Below are 16,938 nucleotides of genomic sequence, written 5' to 3'. Positions count from 1 at the left end.
ATCCTTCCACAACAATCCTATATAATTTCAAACAACTCAAAATTAGCCCTATATTAAAAGTTTATATATTATATAAATATGACAATATGGATATATCGAAGGCCAATTGAGTAAATATAAAAATTCAGTGTAAACTTTTTCAATAAACTGAGAACCGCAACTTGAGGCAGTATAACAACACTTATTAGCTTTTGATTTAAAATTCAATACTTCGAATTTCTATCGTAGATGTTTAGCGAACTATTGTATAATGCTGGAACCACTTATACTTGTAGTCTAATATGGGACAAAACGAAAAATTTGAGAAAATTACGATTTATTTCTTAACATAGCTTCCATTGAAGCCGATAAACCCAGCGATGTTTCAACGTTTTTAACACGCCTGAAAAATACATTTTCTAGAACTCTGCAAAATAAATTTCGAATTTTGTTTTCAACGGCTCTAAGGGAGGGGTTCAAATCCGAAAACCACTGCTATACAAACCATTTATTTCGTTTCACATTTCTGCCCGACAGGTGACTTTTTCAAGTTTGAAAACCGAAATCACTAGTACATTGCAAATACAGAATAGAGTGCGTAGAGCAGCAGTTCGAAACTTGATTCGAGCAACTTAACCATGACGACAGCAAATACGATAGTGGCGCCATTGGGCGGTGCGGCTAAGTACTTATCGGACCGACCTTGTATTTAATGTAAGAATATTTTTATATAAACCACTAAAATCGAATAAATTTATAGATGTACTATATACATTTGATTACCATGAAATTTAGTTATAAACTAGAGCGTGAAGTAGTAAAAGCAGAAATCTTTCAATAACTATAAAAAAAAAACATTTAAAGGTTATAAGATGAAAGACGCGTTTAAAATAACAAATGTTTTATTTGCCGCCATGTTTGCGATGCAGGTTTGAGAATATAAAAAAATATATTTGTTAGAAAATGTTCAATATCCTTTTTGGTCTGTTAGTTATTAAGAGCTATAAGCGTATATTACGATGACATAAACTCACCACCAAAAAACCCAAGGTATTGAAAAGTATAATAATTCGATGTGTGAAAAAATCAGACAAGACATGGAAATACTTAAACATTTCAATGCGTAAATAAATTGGCAGAAATATCTTTAAAATTTTTTAACGAAGATTGTGAAATTGTGCTGATGGAAATCAGTTCATAATTAGATTAGGGGTATTCAAACCGAACACTGATCTGGTAATTCGTTTGTTGATACTTTGTTAAAACACATTTTTTGCTATCTTACTAGTGTGCTATATTCCATTAATTTTACAAAAACAAAATTTAAACGGCAGTTATAAACTACAGTGGTCCGATCTGAAAAATTTCTTTGCTGATTGTAACGATGCCTTGAATAATAATTTATGCCAAATTGCGTGCAGATAGCTTGGCAAATGTAAAATTTTTTCATACAAAGACTTGAGTTTAATCGGTCGGTTATTCCATTTCTCAAAAACTGTGAGACTATTTCGCGCATATACTGGCGGACAGGTCTAAATTGATTTAGCTCGGCACGTTGATTATTTATATATGTATATAGGTCATTTCATGTTCTTTTCTTTATAAAAACCGCTAAGAAAATTTAACGTATATCTAATTTGAAAGCTGAGAAAAAATCGTAAATAATATGCCGACTAATTATTTGTATAATACAATACTTTTCTTAGTGTATGCAAATGTTGAAAGTTACTTTTTTCGAGCATTGAAATTTTTAAAATTCATAACTCCAAAATTTTTCACATTGAGTAGAAATAAAAAAAAACCGACAATATTTTTCCTCAAAGAACACAAAAAAATGTTTTGTACAAAAAAAATGTTTGAATGAAAATTTTGGACCCATATAATTTAAAGGGTCTACGACGTTTCCTTTTGGGGGTTAAAAATATACCCTGTTCAGGGTATAAAAATATTGGAAATAAATGTCTGTTTATGGCGATTTAATAGTACAACTAAATCTGCCTCAAATTTGTCGAGAAAATTAGTATCAATTAAAAATTTATATAAATGAATTACTGCTCTATTTGGGTCTTTCATAAATGACGCATGTAACCTTAATTTGTTTTTCGGATATCTAGAGAAAGCAATACAAAAGTTTGACTATATATAATTCAACCGTTAAACAATTAGAGGCAAATTAAAGGAAAATGCTGTGGTGTTTCATTTTCATTATTCATAACGCGAACAAGTAATTAATGAAAGCACGACTCGATTCTATTAACTGCATCTAGTGGGCGTTGACTTGATCGCACTCTCTTGCGTAACTTTGTGGGGAAATCGTGGGTTATTTTTACACGTTTGAAATATATTTTCCAGATATAAGCTTTTGACACATCTGTCCATATAACATGTATCTTTGTAACTAACAGCGCGTTGTTCTCAGAAATATGCATATATTGTATTTACACTGAAAATCTATGCCCTTACCTATGCAGATATATACAAACTTATATCAATAATTGCTAGCTCATGCAAAACTCGTAGTCCCACATAATTTTCTCAGTCTTTGAAAAGCTTAAATGATTTCCGAGTACTACATGCAAGTACATATACAACCTGTATTTATTGTACAAAAACTACTCACGATTGGGAGAGAATAAGTAAAATCAAAGTTCCAGCGTTAAATGGTATATAAATTAAACGCCGATTGCAGCTTTACTTAAAAGCATTAAGTGCTTCTAACGATACGTACGAAAACTAAAAAGCACACACATACAAACTTATACAATAAAATGGCGAAATCGATTGGATTAGCGGTGCTGTGCGTTTATTTATCGCTACAGGTGAGTTGAGCCGATCCGCAACTTCCAAAAACAATCATCTTAAATAAATATTCTGCTTTCTTATACTTGCAGCTCACTGCAGCCTTTCCTTATCAAAATTCCTTAAATGGCGTCGAGGACGATGACTCAAAACTAATTGGCTTACAGCACAGCAAAGCAATAAAATTAGCCGAGGATGACTTTCGTAAATCGCTACAGCCCGTTTTGGCTAGCACGCTCGACATCCTAGAAGAACACTCAAAAACACTCATATTGGAGTCGGCTAGCTTTCTCGACGATCTACTAGTCGAATTGAACACACTACCCGAGGACAATGAATATGTTAAAGAGCTTATACCACAACTGACAAGTCTGCTGGATCGCCTGGAGAAACTCGATTTAGATGACGAATCGACGCCGGCGCTAGAAGAGAAAGCAGCTGTTTTACTGGCTATCGCTAAGGTATATGGAAACTTCGACCTCATAGCAAGGAGTAACGGTGACAGTGGCGAGCAGGCTGTGGTAAAGGTAGCCTTCCAGAAGTTAGAATCAAGAAGTTTAAATGAGCGTATTAATAAATCATCGAAGAGAGCGGTAGACAAATTCACCACAGTATTTGCGCCTTTCTGGAATTCGCTCAGCGATGTGCAAAAAGAGGAACATGCAGACCTGGCCGATTGGTATGAACGCTTCGAAGCCATTGAGTCCACGCAAGAGAAATTGAAAAGTTTTGTAGAATTTCTAAACATTATTCATGATATAGTTATGCCAAAAATAAATTAAGAACAAAAAAGTCTACAAGTGATATTAAAAATATGTATTTGCTTCCTTTTTTTATAAAATATAATATACACACAATTTTAGTATATGAATTAACTTAGTTGTTTACTAAATGTTTCCTAATTTTTTCATTACGCACTATTTTGTATTTTACTATTTTGAATTGTAAGGCATAAAAAGCTTTTAATTTCATATATTTCATAGCAGTTTTTTTTATAAAATATACAAGTTCCATTAGAAGTTGAAATGTTTCTTGTTTTAACGTTAAGATTTAGTGTTTCAGATTTTTGTACTTAAACCATATCTACGTATATGATAAATATATATATTAATCTCATCAAATTTTAAAGTGCTCTGAAACATCAACGATTATTAATGAATAACTTGAGAGGATCGACCCATTTGCAATCCTAAACTTTCCAATTGAATCTTTTTATAGGATAATAAGCCCAACATGGCAAAAATATATTGCTCATTGAGATCTACCAAGACCAGAGATTATTGTTGCTAGATCTGATTTTATACTCTACACTAAATAGTGCGAAACTTTTTACTAATTTCGCTGGATATGATTTTGGAGTAACAGCTAGTGGTGAATTGACGGCGGAGCTGCCATTTTGCGAGAATAGATGTTTTTTTCAAAAAGTTTGAAGTAACAGTCTATTAAAATGTAAGTTAATTGGAAATCTATTCGGGGCTTTTATTGTATAAATACTCTCTTTAATATTTTAATATATATTATATAATATTACAGAATAGAACCAGCGGTTCTAATTAAAAAGGAGTAAACTTAATATTAAAATTTAATTGACCTTTCTTCCTCCTTGAAGTCCAGTCATGTCAACAAGAATGTACGTATGTATGTACTTACTTACATATATATATATAGATATATAAATGTATGTGTAAACTAGTTAAATGAAAACCCCAGCAATTATTGTATCAATAACTGGCACTAAGCTTAAGCTCATTAAATAATTTTCTCTTTAACCACCCACTGCTGAAAAGCTTCGGGCGCAAATTAAATCCGCAATTTCATTGTAAGTGGCGCTCTTTAATTGGGAAACTACAGAATACAATATACTTAAAACGTATACGATTTATATTGTAGAAAATGAAAATGTTAAACAGGCATTAAAATAAAATACGTTTTACTAAGAACAGCAACTGATTCAAATTGAACAAAATTGTGAAATGTAAAAGCATAAGTAGACATAAAATGTGAGTACGGGAAATCTAAGATTCAGTAATTTAAAGCTGGCGAAGAAGGCAGCTGAAAATGGCAGCATCTAAAAAAATGTTTACTGTTATCAATTTATTTATGATCATGAAGGTAGTTATATTTTCAGTAAATCAATGATTGCCTTTAATACTGATACTAATAAATTTAATATATATTTACAAATATTCAAATAAAATTTCAGCTGATTGCAGCATATCCACAACCACATTACAAAGCAAATGGCAACACCCTGTATCCCACAATTACATATGAATCAAATAGGTTAATAACACCCGTTATGAAAACTGAGAGCAAGTCTTATGCTGAGAGTACTATGCTGAGAGTACGGCGCCCACTTGGCAATCAACAGCTCATAATGATTTAACCGTTACAAAACACTTGCAAAAAACAGATGTTTTACAACACACAATCGACCGAATGTTAAATACCTACACTAAAGCTTTCATACGTGCTTCACTGAAAGTTTTTCAAAACGAACTGAAAAGTACATTAAACACAGAAAACGCTGAGCTTTTCGGTGTTTTGTTGAAAATCAAAAATCTCTACAGACCAGATGAAGCGCTGTTGACCAAAGCTTTATATAAAATATTTGAAATGATGAACGAAGTCAACGCTGATTTAACACTAACTGAAAGTGAACAAACTTGGATGGAGACTCTATTGGAACGCTTCGAACAGATGTTGCAGCTGCAACAACTGAGCACACCTATGACGGATGTATATGAGAGTTTAATCATCGAGAATGATATTGAGCAGAATTTTGATGTTGTGAAGAAATTTTGGTTGAAAATATGAATTACATTAGAAATATTTGTAAAATTACGTAGATGTTAAATATTTTTTCATAAAAATAACAAAAATTTTTTTTATTTTTTATAAAAAATGTAATTAATAATATAATACTATATTTTAATGAAATTAACATATGTAATCATATCACAATACATGATGATCTACATTGTATGATTATAATTAATCAAGTTATTTACTCAGCAATACTTCCGGAGTCAAGAATTAGGATTTGAACCCAAGCTATATAATTTATAATCTCACATCTAGTTTTATGCACCACCTGTGGTTTCATGACGATTACTTATAAAGATAGAATATACAGAGCTAGATATAATATTACAAAAAACAGGGTGTTACGAAATTATTAAAATAAAATCTCGATTTCTACTTTGCTTCACGCAAAGTGAAAATAAATTTACCATTTGTTCAAAATCGACCCGGACTGCCAAAGAAAACTATATTTTCATGTATTGATACAAGTCTTTATATTCGACTTCTTTGAAGAAAATACAAGCATGCTAACGCCTGACCCTATTTTTCATACACTTGTAATAGGCCCTGAGCCTTCAGCGAATTTTGGTTTTTGTTTTCTTTCGGCTTAATCGTAGTGCGCTATGTTATCGTCACTAACAGAAGTGGATGGAAGATTGGCCTGAGGTAAGTTTTCGATTACTTTTACAACCTTTACTTAATGCTTTGTGCCACTCAAATACTTGTGATCGTGATAAAGTAGATTCTTCAACACACTTCTGTAACATTTTCAACGATTCCGTAGCCGTGATTCCATTGGAAACACAAAATTTAAAGCAAACTCGTTGTTAAATTCTTTTCCATGGTAAACATCGCCAAATCAAGGTCAAATTTAATCAGACTGGTATAAACTATGTTTTAGGGCGAGCCAAATTAAAAAAAAAAAAAAATAATTGCAAAAAGTCCCATTGAGGTAGATCTATTAGAAAATATTATGCTCTGCAAGAATTTGAGAGATAAACATTTTTATCATAAATCCTTCTAACATTATGGTATTTTTAATGAAAATAGGTTTTTGAATGGTGTTATTTATATGTTTGAATGTTAATGAATTAAGCAAAAAGTTTTTTTGTGCGGGGGTATTTCTTCCCTGTTTAGAGGATAATTTTAAGCTTTGAATTCGATAAGCTAGTTTGTGGCTCACCCTAGTATATATTTTATTTATAAATCATTGTTTTGAATTCTTCGTTTCTTAAAATAACTTCTCAAATTCTCCAATATCAAATGAAGAAACCAGTTCAGAGCAAGCATATATTGTTATGCTCACATTTCTAAAACTCTCGCTCACTGCAAGCAACTTTATTTTACTCTTAAATAAAAACAAGTAACGCAATGCACAAGTAAGGGGCGAATACCACCTGAAATTCTTAAGAAGCTGATATAAACAAGGCATTGTGTGCAGCTCACAACACACACACTTTGCCGGTTACACGAAACAGCTTGTGGCGGAGAAAACCAAAGCTTTCATACTCGGATGTAAAACAACAAAGGTGCGCACTACACCCCTTATTTTTAAATTTTTGTGTAATTTTTTCTAAGCCAAGCTTTTCATGTATTTACAGTTTACGACAAACATTCAAAGCACCCAACTAATAATGGAACCTATCGAAGTCATCTTAGAAACAACGGTCATAACATTGGATCAGCTGATGAACTTTACCATAAGCCTTACGGAAGCACATTGCTACACACAAATCCATCTATCACACGATTTCACAACGAGGATGCTCAAGGAGTTGAATGCATTGCCAGAAAAAACCGAATATATTCAAACGCAAATCGAGCGCGCAACAAATATTTTGGAGTCAATTGAAAAAAGCGCTTCGAATGAGTCGAATTGTTGGCTAGGCGAAGAAAGACTCGCACTTTTAGATGGAGCTACACAGTTGTTTGTCGACTTAAATGTCATAGCGAAGAGTGAGGAAGCCACAAGTGATACAGTTATTATAAAGAAAGTGCTGGATAAAGCCGATCTGCAAGTGCTGTTCAAGCATGTGGATGATTTGGTAAAAACGACTGAGCGAAACTTTAGTGCAGTTTTTCATCAGTTCTTTCGTTTCTTAGGAGATGATGAGCGAAAAGCTTTTCCGAATTTGCGCAATTTGTACGACGAATATCAGACTCATTCAATGGAAGGAAAATTTAAAAATATATTGAAATTATATGAAATGTTCAACTACTACAAGTATAAATAAAATGTCTGATTAACATATAGGTTTATTCTTAGCTGGTCATTCGTCCTGGTTTGGCAGGGACAGTCTGGATTTTGAGTTAAGCGCCTTGGCCATCCCGGGCTTAGAAACTAAAAACACAAAAATTAATTGAATAAAAATGTGTTGGTTTCTCACTTATTAAATGCCGCGATTTTCAGTAAATTTTTATAAAGAAAAAATCGAGGACTTGAACAAACCGTCCCGGATTTTGCGGGAACAAATATGGTCCCCAAAGTTTAATCTATAAATATATGTATGTATTGTATATGATTACAACGATGTGCTATAGCTTAGGATAAGTGTTTAAAGTAAAGTTTTTAAGGTAAGATAAAAGATTATAAACTTTTCGAATTTTTCCATATATTTAGATCAGTTATAAACACGCTTTGTGCTCGGGCGCGAAAATGGTTGTGCTTTTGTTAGAAAAATTTAAAGCTTTCATACAAACGCGACCAATTGAGAAAGCTTTCTATTACCTTTAGACGTTTATATTGATTAGCACTGATTTATATGTAGGATTTTAATGTGTTTCTTAATCTGAAAAACGGAATAAAAAAATTTCAGTCTATAATTCATATGTCATAAATATTTAAGCACTTTAACAATTATATCGTAGAAGGCGTCAAACACGGTGTTTACCGCGGGTTCGAACCTTGCTTGACCTCTCGACACTCATGCTCTTCCTCATTAGTTTTGCATTAGTAGTAGTAATATGCTTCTGAGAAATATCTTGAAAGAAGCTTATGTTTTCTGAGTACATGTTAATAAATTAAATAATTTTGCATGAATCAAAACCAGTTTTTCATTATTCCGTCTTAATATAATAATAAATATGCCTCGTCGCTATATAACTACGAGGTCGTTTTGAAATGTCAGCGTCACGACCAATTAACTCTATATCATTAATGGTACAATGGCTTGACGATTCAATAAATTTGATTTTGATTAAAACAGATATCCGTAATTTTAGTCACATGCCATTAATCCACTTTTCCGAAACTAAAAACTAAAAAGTAAAAAAAAGCATACATACGCATGTTTATAGAAGATACATATGTATATTTGAAAATATTCTCCGACAATCTGCAATAGATCCGACTAACAGTTTCGGAGAAACAAGCGTCTTTGTAAATTTTTTTTAACTGAGTGTTATCGGCTCCAAAAGTCTGAACGCGTTTTTCTCGAATCATTGTTTTCAGAGTCGGTTAGAGAAATTTCATTACATCTATTGTCATATAAATTTTTTTATTTTTGAATTTGAGATAATTTTAAGCAGAACAAGTAAGGAAGGGCTAAGTTCGGATGTAACCGAACATTTTATACTCTCGCAAAGTCAAATAGTATACTCGTTTGAGATTTCTTTGTGGATTGGCTGATATTTTCGGTAGAAGGTCAACTATAGGCACTGGGGTCCACATATTTAGTACTTAGGGGCTTAAACAGTTTTGGTTCGATTTAGACAATTTTTGGCCACAAGGTGGCATACTTTAATCGCATTATTCACGCAAAGTTTTATCCCGATACAGTCATTGTTGCCTGATTTGCATAGTGGAAAGTGAAATAATCAGATGGAATTTAAAATGGTGTTATATGGAAAGTAGGCGTGGTTGTAGTCCGATTTCGCCCATTTTTGCACTGTGACATAGAAACATGAAAAGAACGTTATGCACCGAATTTGGTTGAAATCGGTCAAGCAGATCTCAAGATATGGGTTTTCACCTAAAAGTGGGCTGTGCCACGCCCACTGTCTAATTTTGAACGCGGTTCCTATAAAGTCATCTCATACCATCCCAGAGATAAAATTTAATGACTCTGGCGTGTTTAGTGCTTGATTTATCGCGCTTTTAGTAGTTTTTAACAGTACCGTTATATGGGGAGTGGGCGGAGTTGCCACCCGATTTCAACTATTTTCACACCGTCAATAGAAGTGCTAAAAATATTTGCTTCCAGTGAATTTTGTTATTATAGCATTAGCGGTTTAGGAGATATGCACATTAAACCTATTAGAGGCGGGACCACGCCCACTTTTTTAAAAAAAATTTTAACTGCAGATGCCCCTCCCTAATGTGATCCTGTGTACCAAATAACAGTCTTGTATCTTATTGCGGAGCTTAGTTATGGCAAGTTATTTGTTTTTGATTAATGGCGTTTTGTGGGCGTGGCAGTGGTCCGATTACGCCCATCTGCAATACCAACCGTCTCACGGTACCATGAAACATGTCTACCAAGTTTCATAAAGATATCTCAATTTTTACTCAAGTTAGAGCTTGCACGGACGGACGGACAGACGGACGGACAGACGGACGGACAGACGGACGGACAGACGGACGGACGGACAGACAGTCACCCGGATTTCAACTCGTCTCTTCATCCTGATCATTTATATATATATAACCCTATATCTAACTCGATTAGTTTTAGGTGATACAAACAACCGTTAGGTGAACAAAACTATTATACTCTGTAGCAACAGGTTGCGAGAGTATAAAAATCTTGCTCATCGCTAGTCACCTGTTTTTGGAGGTCCATCTGGAGATCGGCTACTAGATCAAAGGAATCAAAATTTTTTCACAATTATTAATCAAATTTTTAAAGTATATAAAATTCTCTAAATTTGCCTTTCATTAATAAAAATGCATTTCAAACGTAAAAATTGTTTTCTGCCCTACAAATGGATATAACCTGCAAAACCTAAATTTTTAGATTTTGCTCTATAAGCTTATAAAAACGGATATATAATATATTGGACTAAGAAGTTTGTATAATTGGTGCAAGAAAATTTTTCACTGCAAAAGTCGCTCACTTATCGTGCAGCCCTTCTATAAATCTAAAAACTTTACTTGTTGAGAATTTTGTATATTATTATGATTATTATCGGAGAACACTTTATTTATAAGCGGCCGATATTCATATAGCAATATCATTTTGATTAAGACTCTCCCTAGAAACACAAGCAACAAAATGAGCAGCATAAGGGTAAAATCTTCTGCGATACTCGTTTTAATTTTTGGTCTATATCTGGCGTTGCAGGTAAGCAGCAAAAAAATCGCATTTTAACACTTCTAAAAGGATTCTTTTATTTTAGCATGCCAACGCATTTCCTCAAGAAGCCTTTACTGCTGACAATGACGAAGAAATAGCAGCAAAGGTTGTTGAATATAACGGAAGTGACTCTAAATATTCTCTTTCAGAAAATGCAACACCCGTCCACATTCAAGTAACGGGAGAAAATGAAGATTCAAGCCAAGTTGATTCCTCCGAAGAATTCTTCTATCTGCCAGACATATTTAACACACCAACATATCATCTACAAATTAGGTACTTTAGGCTCATACAAGGCTACGTTAACAAACTTATAACTGAAGGACGAGATTTTCTTGAGGCCTTATTGAAAACAATGAGTGCGCTACCAAAGAATATGGATATCGGAGCGAATTTGACACGCATAAGTAATATATTGGAGCGCATTGAGAGCCAAGATTTATCGAAAAATGATTTGGCTGCGATAACTGAGAAAACCGAAATTATCGATGAACTAACGGATTTCTATGGGGATTTAGTGACGATAATAGAAAACTTCCCTGAAAAGGATGCCGCTGTACTAAAGGAAATCTATGAAAAAATCGATTTGGATGGCTATAATGAACGTTTGGAAGTTTTTCTAAAAGATACGGCCAACAAAATAACGAAAGTGGCGAATAAATTCTTCAACAAATTAAAAGAAGAGGAAAAAGAAAAGTTTGCAGAATTAATCAAATGGTATGAAGACTTCAAACAGCCGAAATCCGATCTAGACAAATATAATGACGCTGTGCTTTTGTTAAGATATCTGCTGGAACATCGCATTTGATAAATTAATGTTAAATTAAGTACTTTAAAATATAAATCAAAGTTTAATGTTTAAATCAAATATTTTAGAAATTTAAAATAAGCATATATATTGCTTTCGATAATGATTATTTTACTGGAAACACAATGTTTTATGCATTTTTTAATGGTTAAGTTATTTGCTTAAGCCAGCCTTCTATGGTAAATGATTCACTAAATATTGTTTATATTGAATATATTCGTAACATATTTACGAACACCTTTAGTTCTTTACAATATCTTGTAATGTTCTGTTATACTAATTATTGCCATGAGGCAGCTTATCAAACTCTGCTTAACAGTTAAAGTTTCTAAGAAAGAGAGCCTACAGACTCACAGAAATAGCAGCTGGGCGCATATAGACAAACAATTTTTATATAAAATAGAATATTTTGTAATTATTGCGCATAAATAAAGTTATACTCAAATTACATTTTCAATTTCACTCAGCATGAGATCTGGAGAGAATCACAAAAACAGCAGTCAACTAACATTTGTAATTTCAAACGGCAGTTCATTAGAATTTTAACGTCATAGCCGAGTTATGCATCGTAATTACGAATATTAAACAACATGTGAAATGCATTTCGCGCAAAAAGGTTATTTCACAAGCTTTCGCAATTAAAGCTCAGAGAGGAATGACAAACGAAACAAATGAACAGTTACATATATAACTTTGTTTGAGAGGCACGTGTTTTTAGCCACTTTTTTGCGATTTATTGTATAAAAGGTGTTAACGAAAGTGAGTAGAACAACACCAAAAGGGAGTGATAATACAACGCCACATTTGTTAAAAGAAAAATTTGCCAATTTCGAAGCAAACTAAATGTCCAACAACACAGTCACAGATATCACAAACACAGCAGATGGACTCCGAAAGTGATGCGGCGCTAACAAGTCGTGATGTTCTCTACACGCAGGCCTGCAAGGAAATGTCAAATTACGCGAAGTACTACGTAAGTGTCTATCTGCCCATTATACAACTCACATTTAACAAATTAAAAGTATTGCCACAGAAAAGTGTTGCACTAGAAAATAAAATGCTTGAATTGCAAAGTGTTTTAGCACAAATTGAAAGTATTGACCTGAAGGCTGACTTTGTGTGCGACGATGATCTCTATGCCATTGTCGGAGAGATAGGAAAAGTAGGAGATGATTATGTGGCAATGCGTACAAAGGTGCAGTATAAATCAGATACCGATTTAATACAACAGATATTGACGGAAGTTGGCTTTGAAGCACAAGAAAAGAGACTAACGGAGGCAAGACGCTTGCTGGTAAAGAATTTCACCAATGCTTTGGATAACTTCAACGCAACGATTAGTGACGCGGAGCGCACGATAGAATGGGAGCTGGTAGAGTTTTATGAACGTTTTAAAGCTGCATCCGATTTTCAAGAGCAATTTAACTATTTCGACGAGTTTTGGGCGATATTCTGGTGACATTAATTTGCGAAAGATCTAATTTAGTTTAGTATGTTTGTAATTATAATATAATATGTATGTGTATGTATCACTATTGCGGCATAAAAATTTTTTATTATAAATACGGTAAACTCAGTTCTCACGAAAATTTTAATCCGTTTCCATAAAGTTGTCATTTATTTTTGAGGTAAAGGCGTTCATTCAGCAGACATATATAAATTCCAAATATTTACAAAAATAATGGAGAAAGTATATTTTAAAACTTTAAGAATCTAAGATTTGTAAATGAACATTAAGCAAGTTCGAAATATGAAATGAGAAGCGCATCTAAAAAATTTAAGTACAATAGACTATTACTAAGTTTCCATTTGAACATAAGGGACGGATATATTATGTGTGCTCAAAATTTCTGATCGATATCTCAAAAACTGAGAGACTAGAATATGTGAACTTCGAAAGGATATGCGCATCTCTAACGTGCTGTCCCTGCATATACAAACATATGTTGTTCCCAAAATACAGCGTCTACCAATAGAAACGGCTTGATTTTGACAACTTTGACAACCATGTTTGTTTACGGATTTGTGTCAAATATTGTCAGTGTGTTCAGTTAGGTTTGCCATTTCATCATGTCACGTTTCACTTTGGTACAGCGCTTTGCATTTATCCAAGATTATTAAGAAGGAATTCACGTTCTCCGAAAAATCCAGAAATCTGAAAAATCATCTTCTCTGGCTGAATGACTTCGTCAACTAACAAAATTGTTGCTATTGGAGTGAGTCAAACCCTCGTTTGGTTCCGGAAACGCAAAAATTTACTTTTGAGTCCGGTTTTGTGGTACGGCGGCATCATCGGCCCTTAGTTCATTCGAAATGAGACAGGAAATGTCGTTACCATCAAAAATTATATCACGATATTGACGGACTATTTTTCCCAGGATTTGATCGACGCGGACGATCTCTATTTCCAACAATCATGTTTCACATCTAAACATGGCCATATTTCGTGCAAAGTGTGGCGACTCGTTAATTTCGAAAAATGGTCCAGTCTAATGGCCGCCAAGATCATGCCTCTACATTATTTTCTCTTTGGATATGTTAAATCAAGTTTATGCTAATCAACAGGCAACGCTCGACTAGTTCGAAGACAACATCAGCACTATAGTCGAAATTCTATCTGAAATGCTGCACCGGGTCATCGAAAATTGGCACAAACGGGTGGAGATATGCAAACTCAGTTGTGATGACCATTTGGCTGACATTTTGTTTCAATCATAAATGACGTAAAATTATCTGCATAACAAAAACGAAATCCATTTTGACAGAATTTAAGTATTTTATTTCATTTTAATATGACGTCGTTCTTGTTGGTCGACCCTGTATATGTGATCTTTGGAAGATTTCGTCATATAGGACTAGAGAATTTTATACAAGCGAGAAGAGAATGCATAAACTTGTATGTTTATGTCAAGTTCTACAACCCTTAATCAACAATCTAGTTTATTCAATTCTCCCTCTGATTCAAGAGCAATCGATGTTATCCAAGTATCTCAACTTTTGATTCTAAAATAATAGTATTAAGCAGTAAGGGGACTAAAACACTGTTAGACGCATATCTCCTGCCGGAATGTGGAAACAATATTACGAATAACTCATCATTTCCTGTTGGTCTGTATATTTTACTTTCCTATACTGAGTAAAGTAATTGCTTGTATTATTTGTAGGTCTCTAATGAGTATACTAGATATGTATGTGTAAATATACTTTTTTTTAATTTTCTCAGTGGTGTGTAACTTTGCTTTTATTTCTGATTTGAGCAAAACAATAAACATAAGTAAGCTGACGTACATGCAACGGAATATATTAAATGCACAGCCAACAAACGGTATTAAAATTCAATTATACTGTCCAGAACATTACCGGGCTACTAAACAGTTGTCTATAAACCATTGTTGCGCAAATTTATAAATGCTACCCGCACGTACGTGTATACATATATGTATATGTGCACTTGGGGCTCATATAAAAGATTAGCATGGCTTGAGCTTCGATTTAGTTTCTTTTCGAATTTTCGAAACAAACGTAACACGAATATACGTAAAGTCATTACATAAAATGAGTACGAGCTGGCTTGTATTACCTTTAAGCTGTTGCATGGCCTTGGGGGTAAGTCACTAAATAAGCTGATAGTTCTTACAAACCACAAATAAACCGATGTTTTTTAATAGCTTGCGGCTGCATTCCCACAACAAGGTACATACAAAACCAACGACCCGCTTACGGCGCTTTCACAGGAGAGTACTACCGAAGACAACAATGTTTCCAGCAACAACACGATTACCAAATTAAGCTTGGCAAAACATGACTTGCTTCTCGACACACTGGAAATACTTGCCAATCAGTCCACCGATATTTTACGCATTTCGAATGATTTAATCAGAAACTTAATCGAAGAACTGAAAGCACAACCTAATAGAACTACAGAAATAGTTAAATACATCGATCGAATCGATAAAGCGCTAAAGAGTATTGAAAAAATTGATTTTAATGCAGAAGAAGCGCCGCTGGAGGAAATTTTCGCGTCGGTCGACGAGATTGGTGATATCTTCTCTGACATTGACTTCATGGACGATGGTGATGACAGCGAACTTTTACAAGCGGCGTTCGATAGAATCGGTGCAGAAAGTATGGATAGGAAATTTAATGAGACTATGGAACATACATTATCGGAACTCACAAAATTATTCGATGACTTTGCGCACTCAATGAGTGAAGTAGAAAGACAAGCAGAATATCAATTGGTCGACTGGTTCGAACGCTTCCAGAAAGAGGAAGATTTTGAAGAAAAACTTGGAAATTTAATAGATGAATTTTTGACATTTTTCGAGTAAAAGTTTGCAGTTGTAGTTTGTTGCTTATACTTGTAGTAGCTATACAACATTTTCAAAGCCACCAGTGGTATATTTTAGAGTTTCCAGTATTAAAGAGCAGTTTCTGTACCTGACTTCTTTTAGTGCACAAGTTTCAGCTGTGAATTTAAATTATATATTTTACTTTAGACATCGAAGATCGTCATTTATGATCATCGTTCAATCACTAGTAGTCTGAAAAGCATTCTCCTCTATGTGAGATTCCTAAGATAACACTACTACCTCATATCTCTCGAGTTTAGCTTCTATCCAGTCAAGTTTAGTTTGTTTTCATAACTCTTATGTGGTTTTGAAAACACAACGGATTTCTCGTCTCGAACCAATCCTTCAAAAGCTACTTCTTTTCAACGCTGCTACGTTTTTAAGCATCTTTTTTGTGACCTCTACTCGACGTCGTTTTAGCAAAACATTCATTGTCACGTTTCATAGCCAAAACAAACCAAAATGTGTTGAGTAAATCTTGTGATCTCTCTCTGATGCCAATACGATGATTTTGAAGCGCTGGTGGATGGACGACTCACAAGAGGCAAATTTTCGATGACTTAACGACCTTCACTTATTGATTTTTGCCAATCAAATACCTGAGTTCGTGATAAAGTAGACTCCCCAAAAGCATCCCCGCAGCATTTTCAACAATTCCGCTGTCGTGCTTCCAGACAAACTTTTCGCTTCGCTGCCAAACATACACTAGTTGATATATGGAGATCAAGCTCCACACGAACGTAAAAACAAAGAATATACCAATCCAGGAATAACTTTTGTATAGATTTGGTTTGCGTACGCAGTTTAAATGGACGAGTCCAAATTTGATCAGATATATGGTATATGTATGTTTCGTGCTAACTTCTTTCCGACTTTTTTTGGTTTCTTTCGGGCATTATTA

The 16,938-nt window shown here is 34.0% G+C and overlaps 5 protein-coding genes and 1 non-coding gene across 6 annotated transcripts; all 6 read left to right on the top strand.

Annotated features, from left to right (window-relative positions):
- Window positions 1–2,657: 2,657 nt before the first annotated feature.
- Window positions 2,658–3,649, top strand: LOC106622185 (uncharacterized). Its single transcript, XM_014241275.3, has 2 exons — window positions 2,658–2,798; window positions 2,871–3,649. Exons 1-2 carry the CDS (start codon window positions 2,748–2,750, stop codon window positions 3,558–3,560), a joined length of 741 nt encoding a protein of 246 aa, XP_014096750.2. The 5' UTR covers window positions 2,658–2,747; the 3' UTR covers window positions 3,561–3,649.
- Window positions 3,650–4,465: 816 nt separating this feature from the next.
- Window positions 4,466–5,617, top strand: LOC118680404 (uncharacterized). The gene is made up of 2 exons (XR_011395161.1): window positions 4,466–4,890; window positions 4,982–5,617. It is a non-coding gene; the product is annotated as an uncharacterized protein (transcript).
- A 1,358-nt stretch (window positions 5,618–6,975) lies between these two features.
- On the top strand, window positions 6,976–7,817 carry LOC106622180 (uncharacterized). Its single transcript, XM_036359977.2, has 2 exons — window positions 6,976–7,112; window positions 7,185–7,817. Exon 2 carries the CDS (start codon window positions 7,218–7,220, stop codon window positions 7,815–7,817), a length of 600 nt encoding a protein of 199 aa, XP_036215870.2. The 5' UTR covers window positions 6,976–7,112; window positions 7,185–7,217.
- A 2,928-nt stretch (window positions 7,818–10,745) lies between these two features.
- On the top strand, window positions 10,746–12,133 carry LOC106622188 (uncharacterized). Its single transcript, XM_014241279.3, has 2 exons — window positions 10,746–10,865; window positions 10,921–12,133. The coding sequence occupies exons 1-2, from the start codon at window positions 10,797–10,799 to the stop codon at window positions 11,683–11,685; spliced, it is 834 nt and encodes a 277-aa protein (XP_014096754.2). The 5' UTR covers window positions 10,746–10,796; the 3' UTR covers window positions 11,686–12,133.
- An 87-nt stretch (window positions 12,134–12,220) lies between these two features.
- Window positions 12,221–13,274, top strand: LOC118680403 (uncharacterized). Its single transcript, XM_036359975.2, has 2 exons — window positions 12,221–12,658; window positions 12,719–13,274. Exons 1-2 carry the CDS (start codon window positions 12,569–12,571, stop codon window positions 13,142–13,144), a joined length of 516 nt encoding a protein of 171 aa, XP_036215868.2. The 5' UTR covers window positions 12,221–12,568; the 3' UTR covers window positions 13,145–13,274.
- Window positions 13,275–15,158: 1,884 nt separating this feature from the next.
- Window positions 15,159–16,124, top strand: LOC106622187 (uncharacterized). The gene is made up of 2 exons (XM_014241278.3): window positions 15,159–15,291; window positions 15,354–16,124. The coding sequence occupies exons 1-2, from the start codon at window positions 15,241–15,243 to the stop codon at window positions 16,014–16,016; spliced, it is 714 nt and encodes a 237-aa protein (XP_014096753.3). The 5' UTR covers window positions 15,159–15,240; the 3' UTR covers window positions 16,017–16,124.
- Window positions 16,125–16,938: the final 814 nt, after the last annotated feature.

The sequence above is a fragment of the Bactrocera oleae genome, chromosome 3, assembly GCF_042242935.1.
Source record: "Bactrocera oleae isolate idBacOlea1 chromosome 3, idBacOlea1, whole genome shotgun sequence".
In the NCBI taxonomy this organism is placed as follows: domain Eukaryota; kingdom Metazoa; phylum Arthropoda; class Insecta; order Diptera; family Tephritidae; genus Bactrocera; species Bactrocera oleae.
This window is presented reverse-complemented; position numbering and strand designations above follow the sequence as displayed.

Excerpts from the sequence above, each read along its gene's own strand:
- LOC106622188 (XM_014241279.3), top strand. The coding sequence starts at position 10,797 with ATGAGCAGCATAAGGGTAAAATCTTCTGCGATACTCGTTTTAATTTTT. Across the intron at positions 10,866-10,920 it reads GTCTATATCTGGCGTTGCAG|CATGCCAACGCATTTCCTCA; the intron begins GTAAGCAGCAAA and ends CTTTTATTTTAG.
- LOC106622180 (XM_036359977.2), top strand. The coding sequence starts at position 7,218 with ATGGAACCTATCGAAGTCATCTTAGAAACAACGGTCATAACATTGGAT.
- LOC106622185 (XM_014241275.3), top strand. The coding sequence starts at position 2,748 with ATGGCGAAATCGATTGGATTAGCGGTGCTGTGCGTTTATTTATCGCTA. Across the intron at positions 2,799-2,870 it reads GCGTTTATTTATCGCTACAG|CTCACTGCAGCCTTTCCTTA; the intron begins GTGAGTTGAGCC and ends TTATACTTGCAG.
- LOC106622187 (XM_014241278.3), top strand. The coding sequence starts at position 15,241 with ATGAGTACGAGCTGGCTTGTATTACCTTTAAGCTGTTGCATGGCCTTG. Across the intron at positions 15,292-15,353 it reads GCTGTTGCATGGCCTTGGGG|CTTGCGGCTGCATTCCCACA; the intron begins GTAAGTCACTAA and ends GTTTTTTAATAG.
- LOC118680403 (XM_036359975.2), top strand. The coding sequence starts at position 12,569 with ATGGACTCCGAAAGTGATGCGGCGCTAACAAGTCGTGATGTTCTCTAC. Across the intron at positions 12,659-12,718 it reads CAAATTACGCGAAGTACTAC|AAAAGTGTTGCACTAGAAAA; the intron begins GTAAGTGTCTAT and ends GTATTGCCACAG.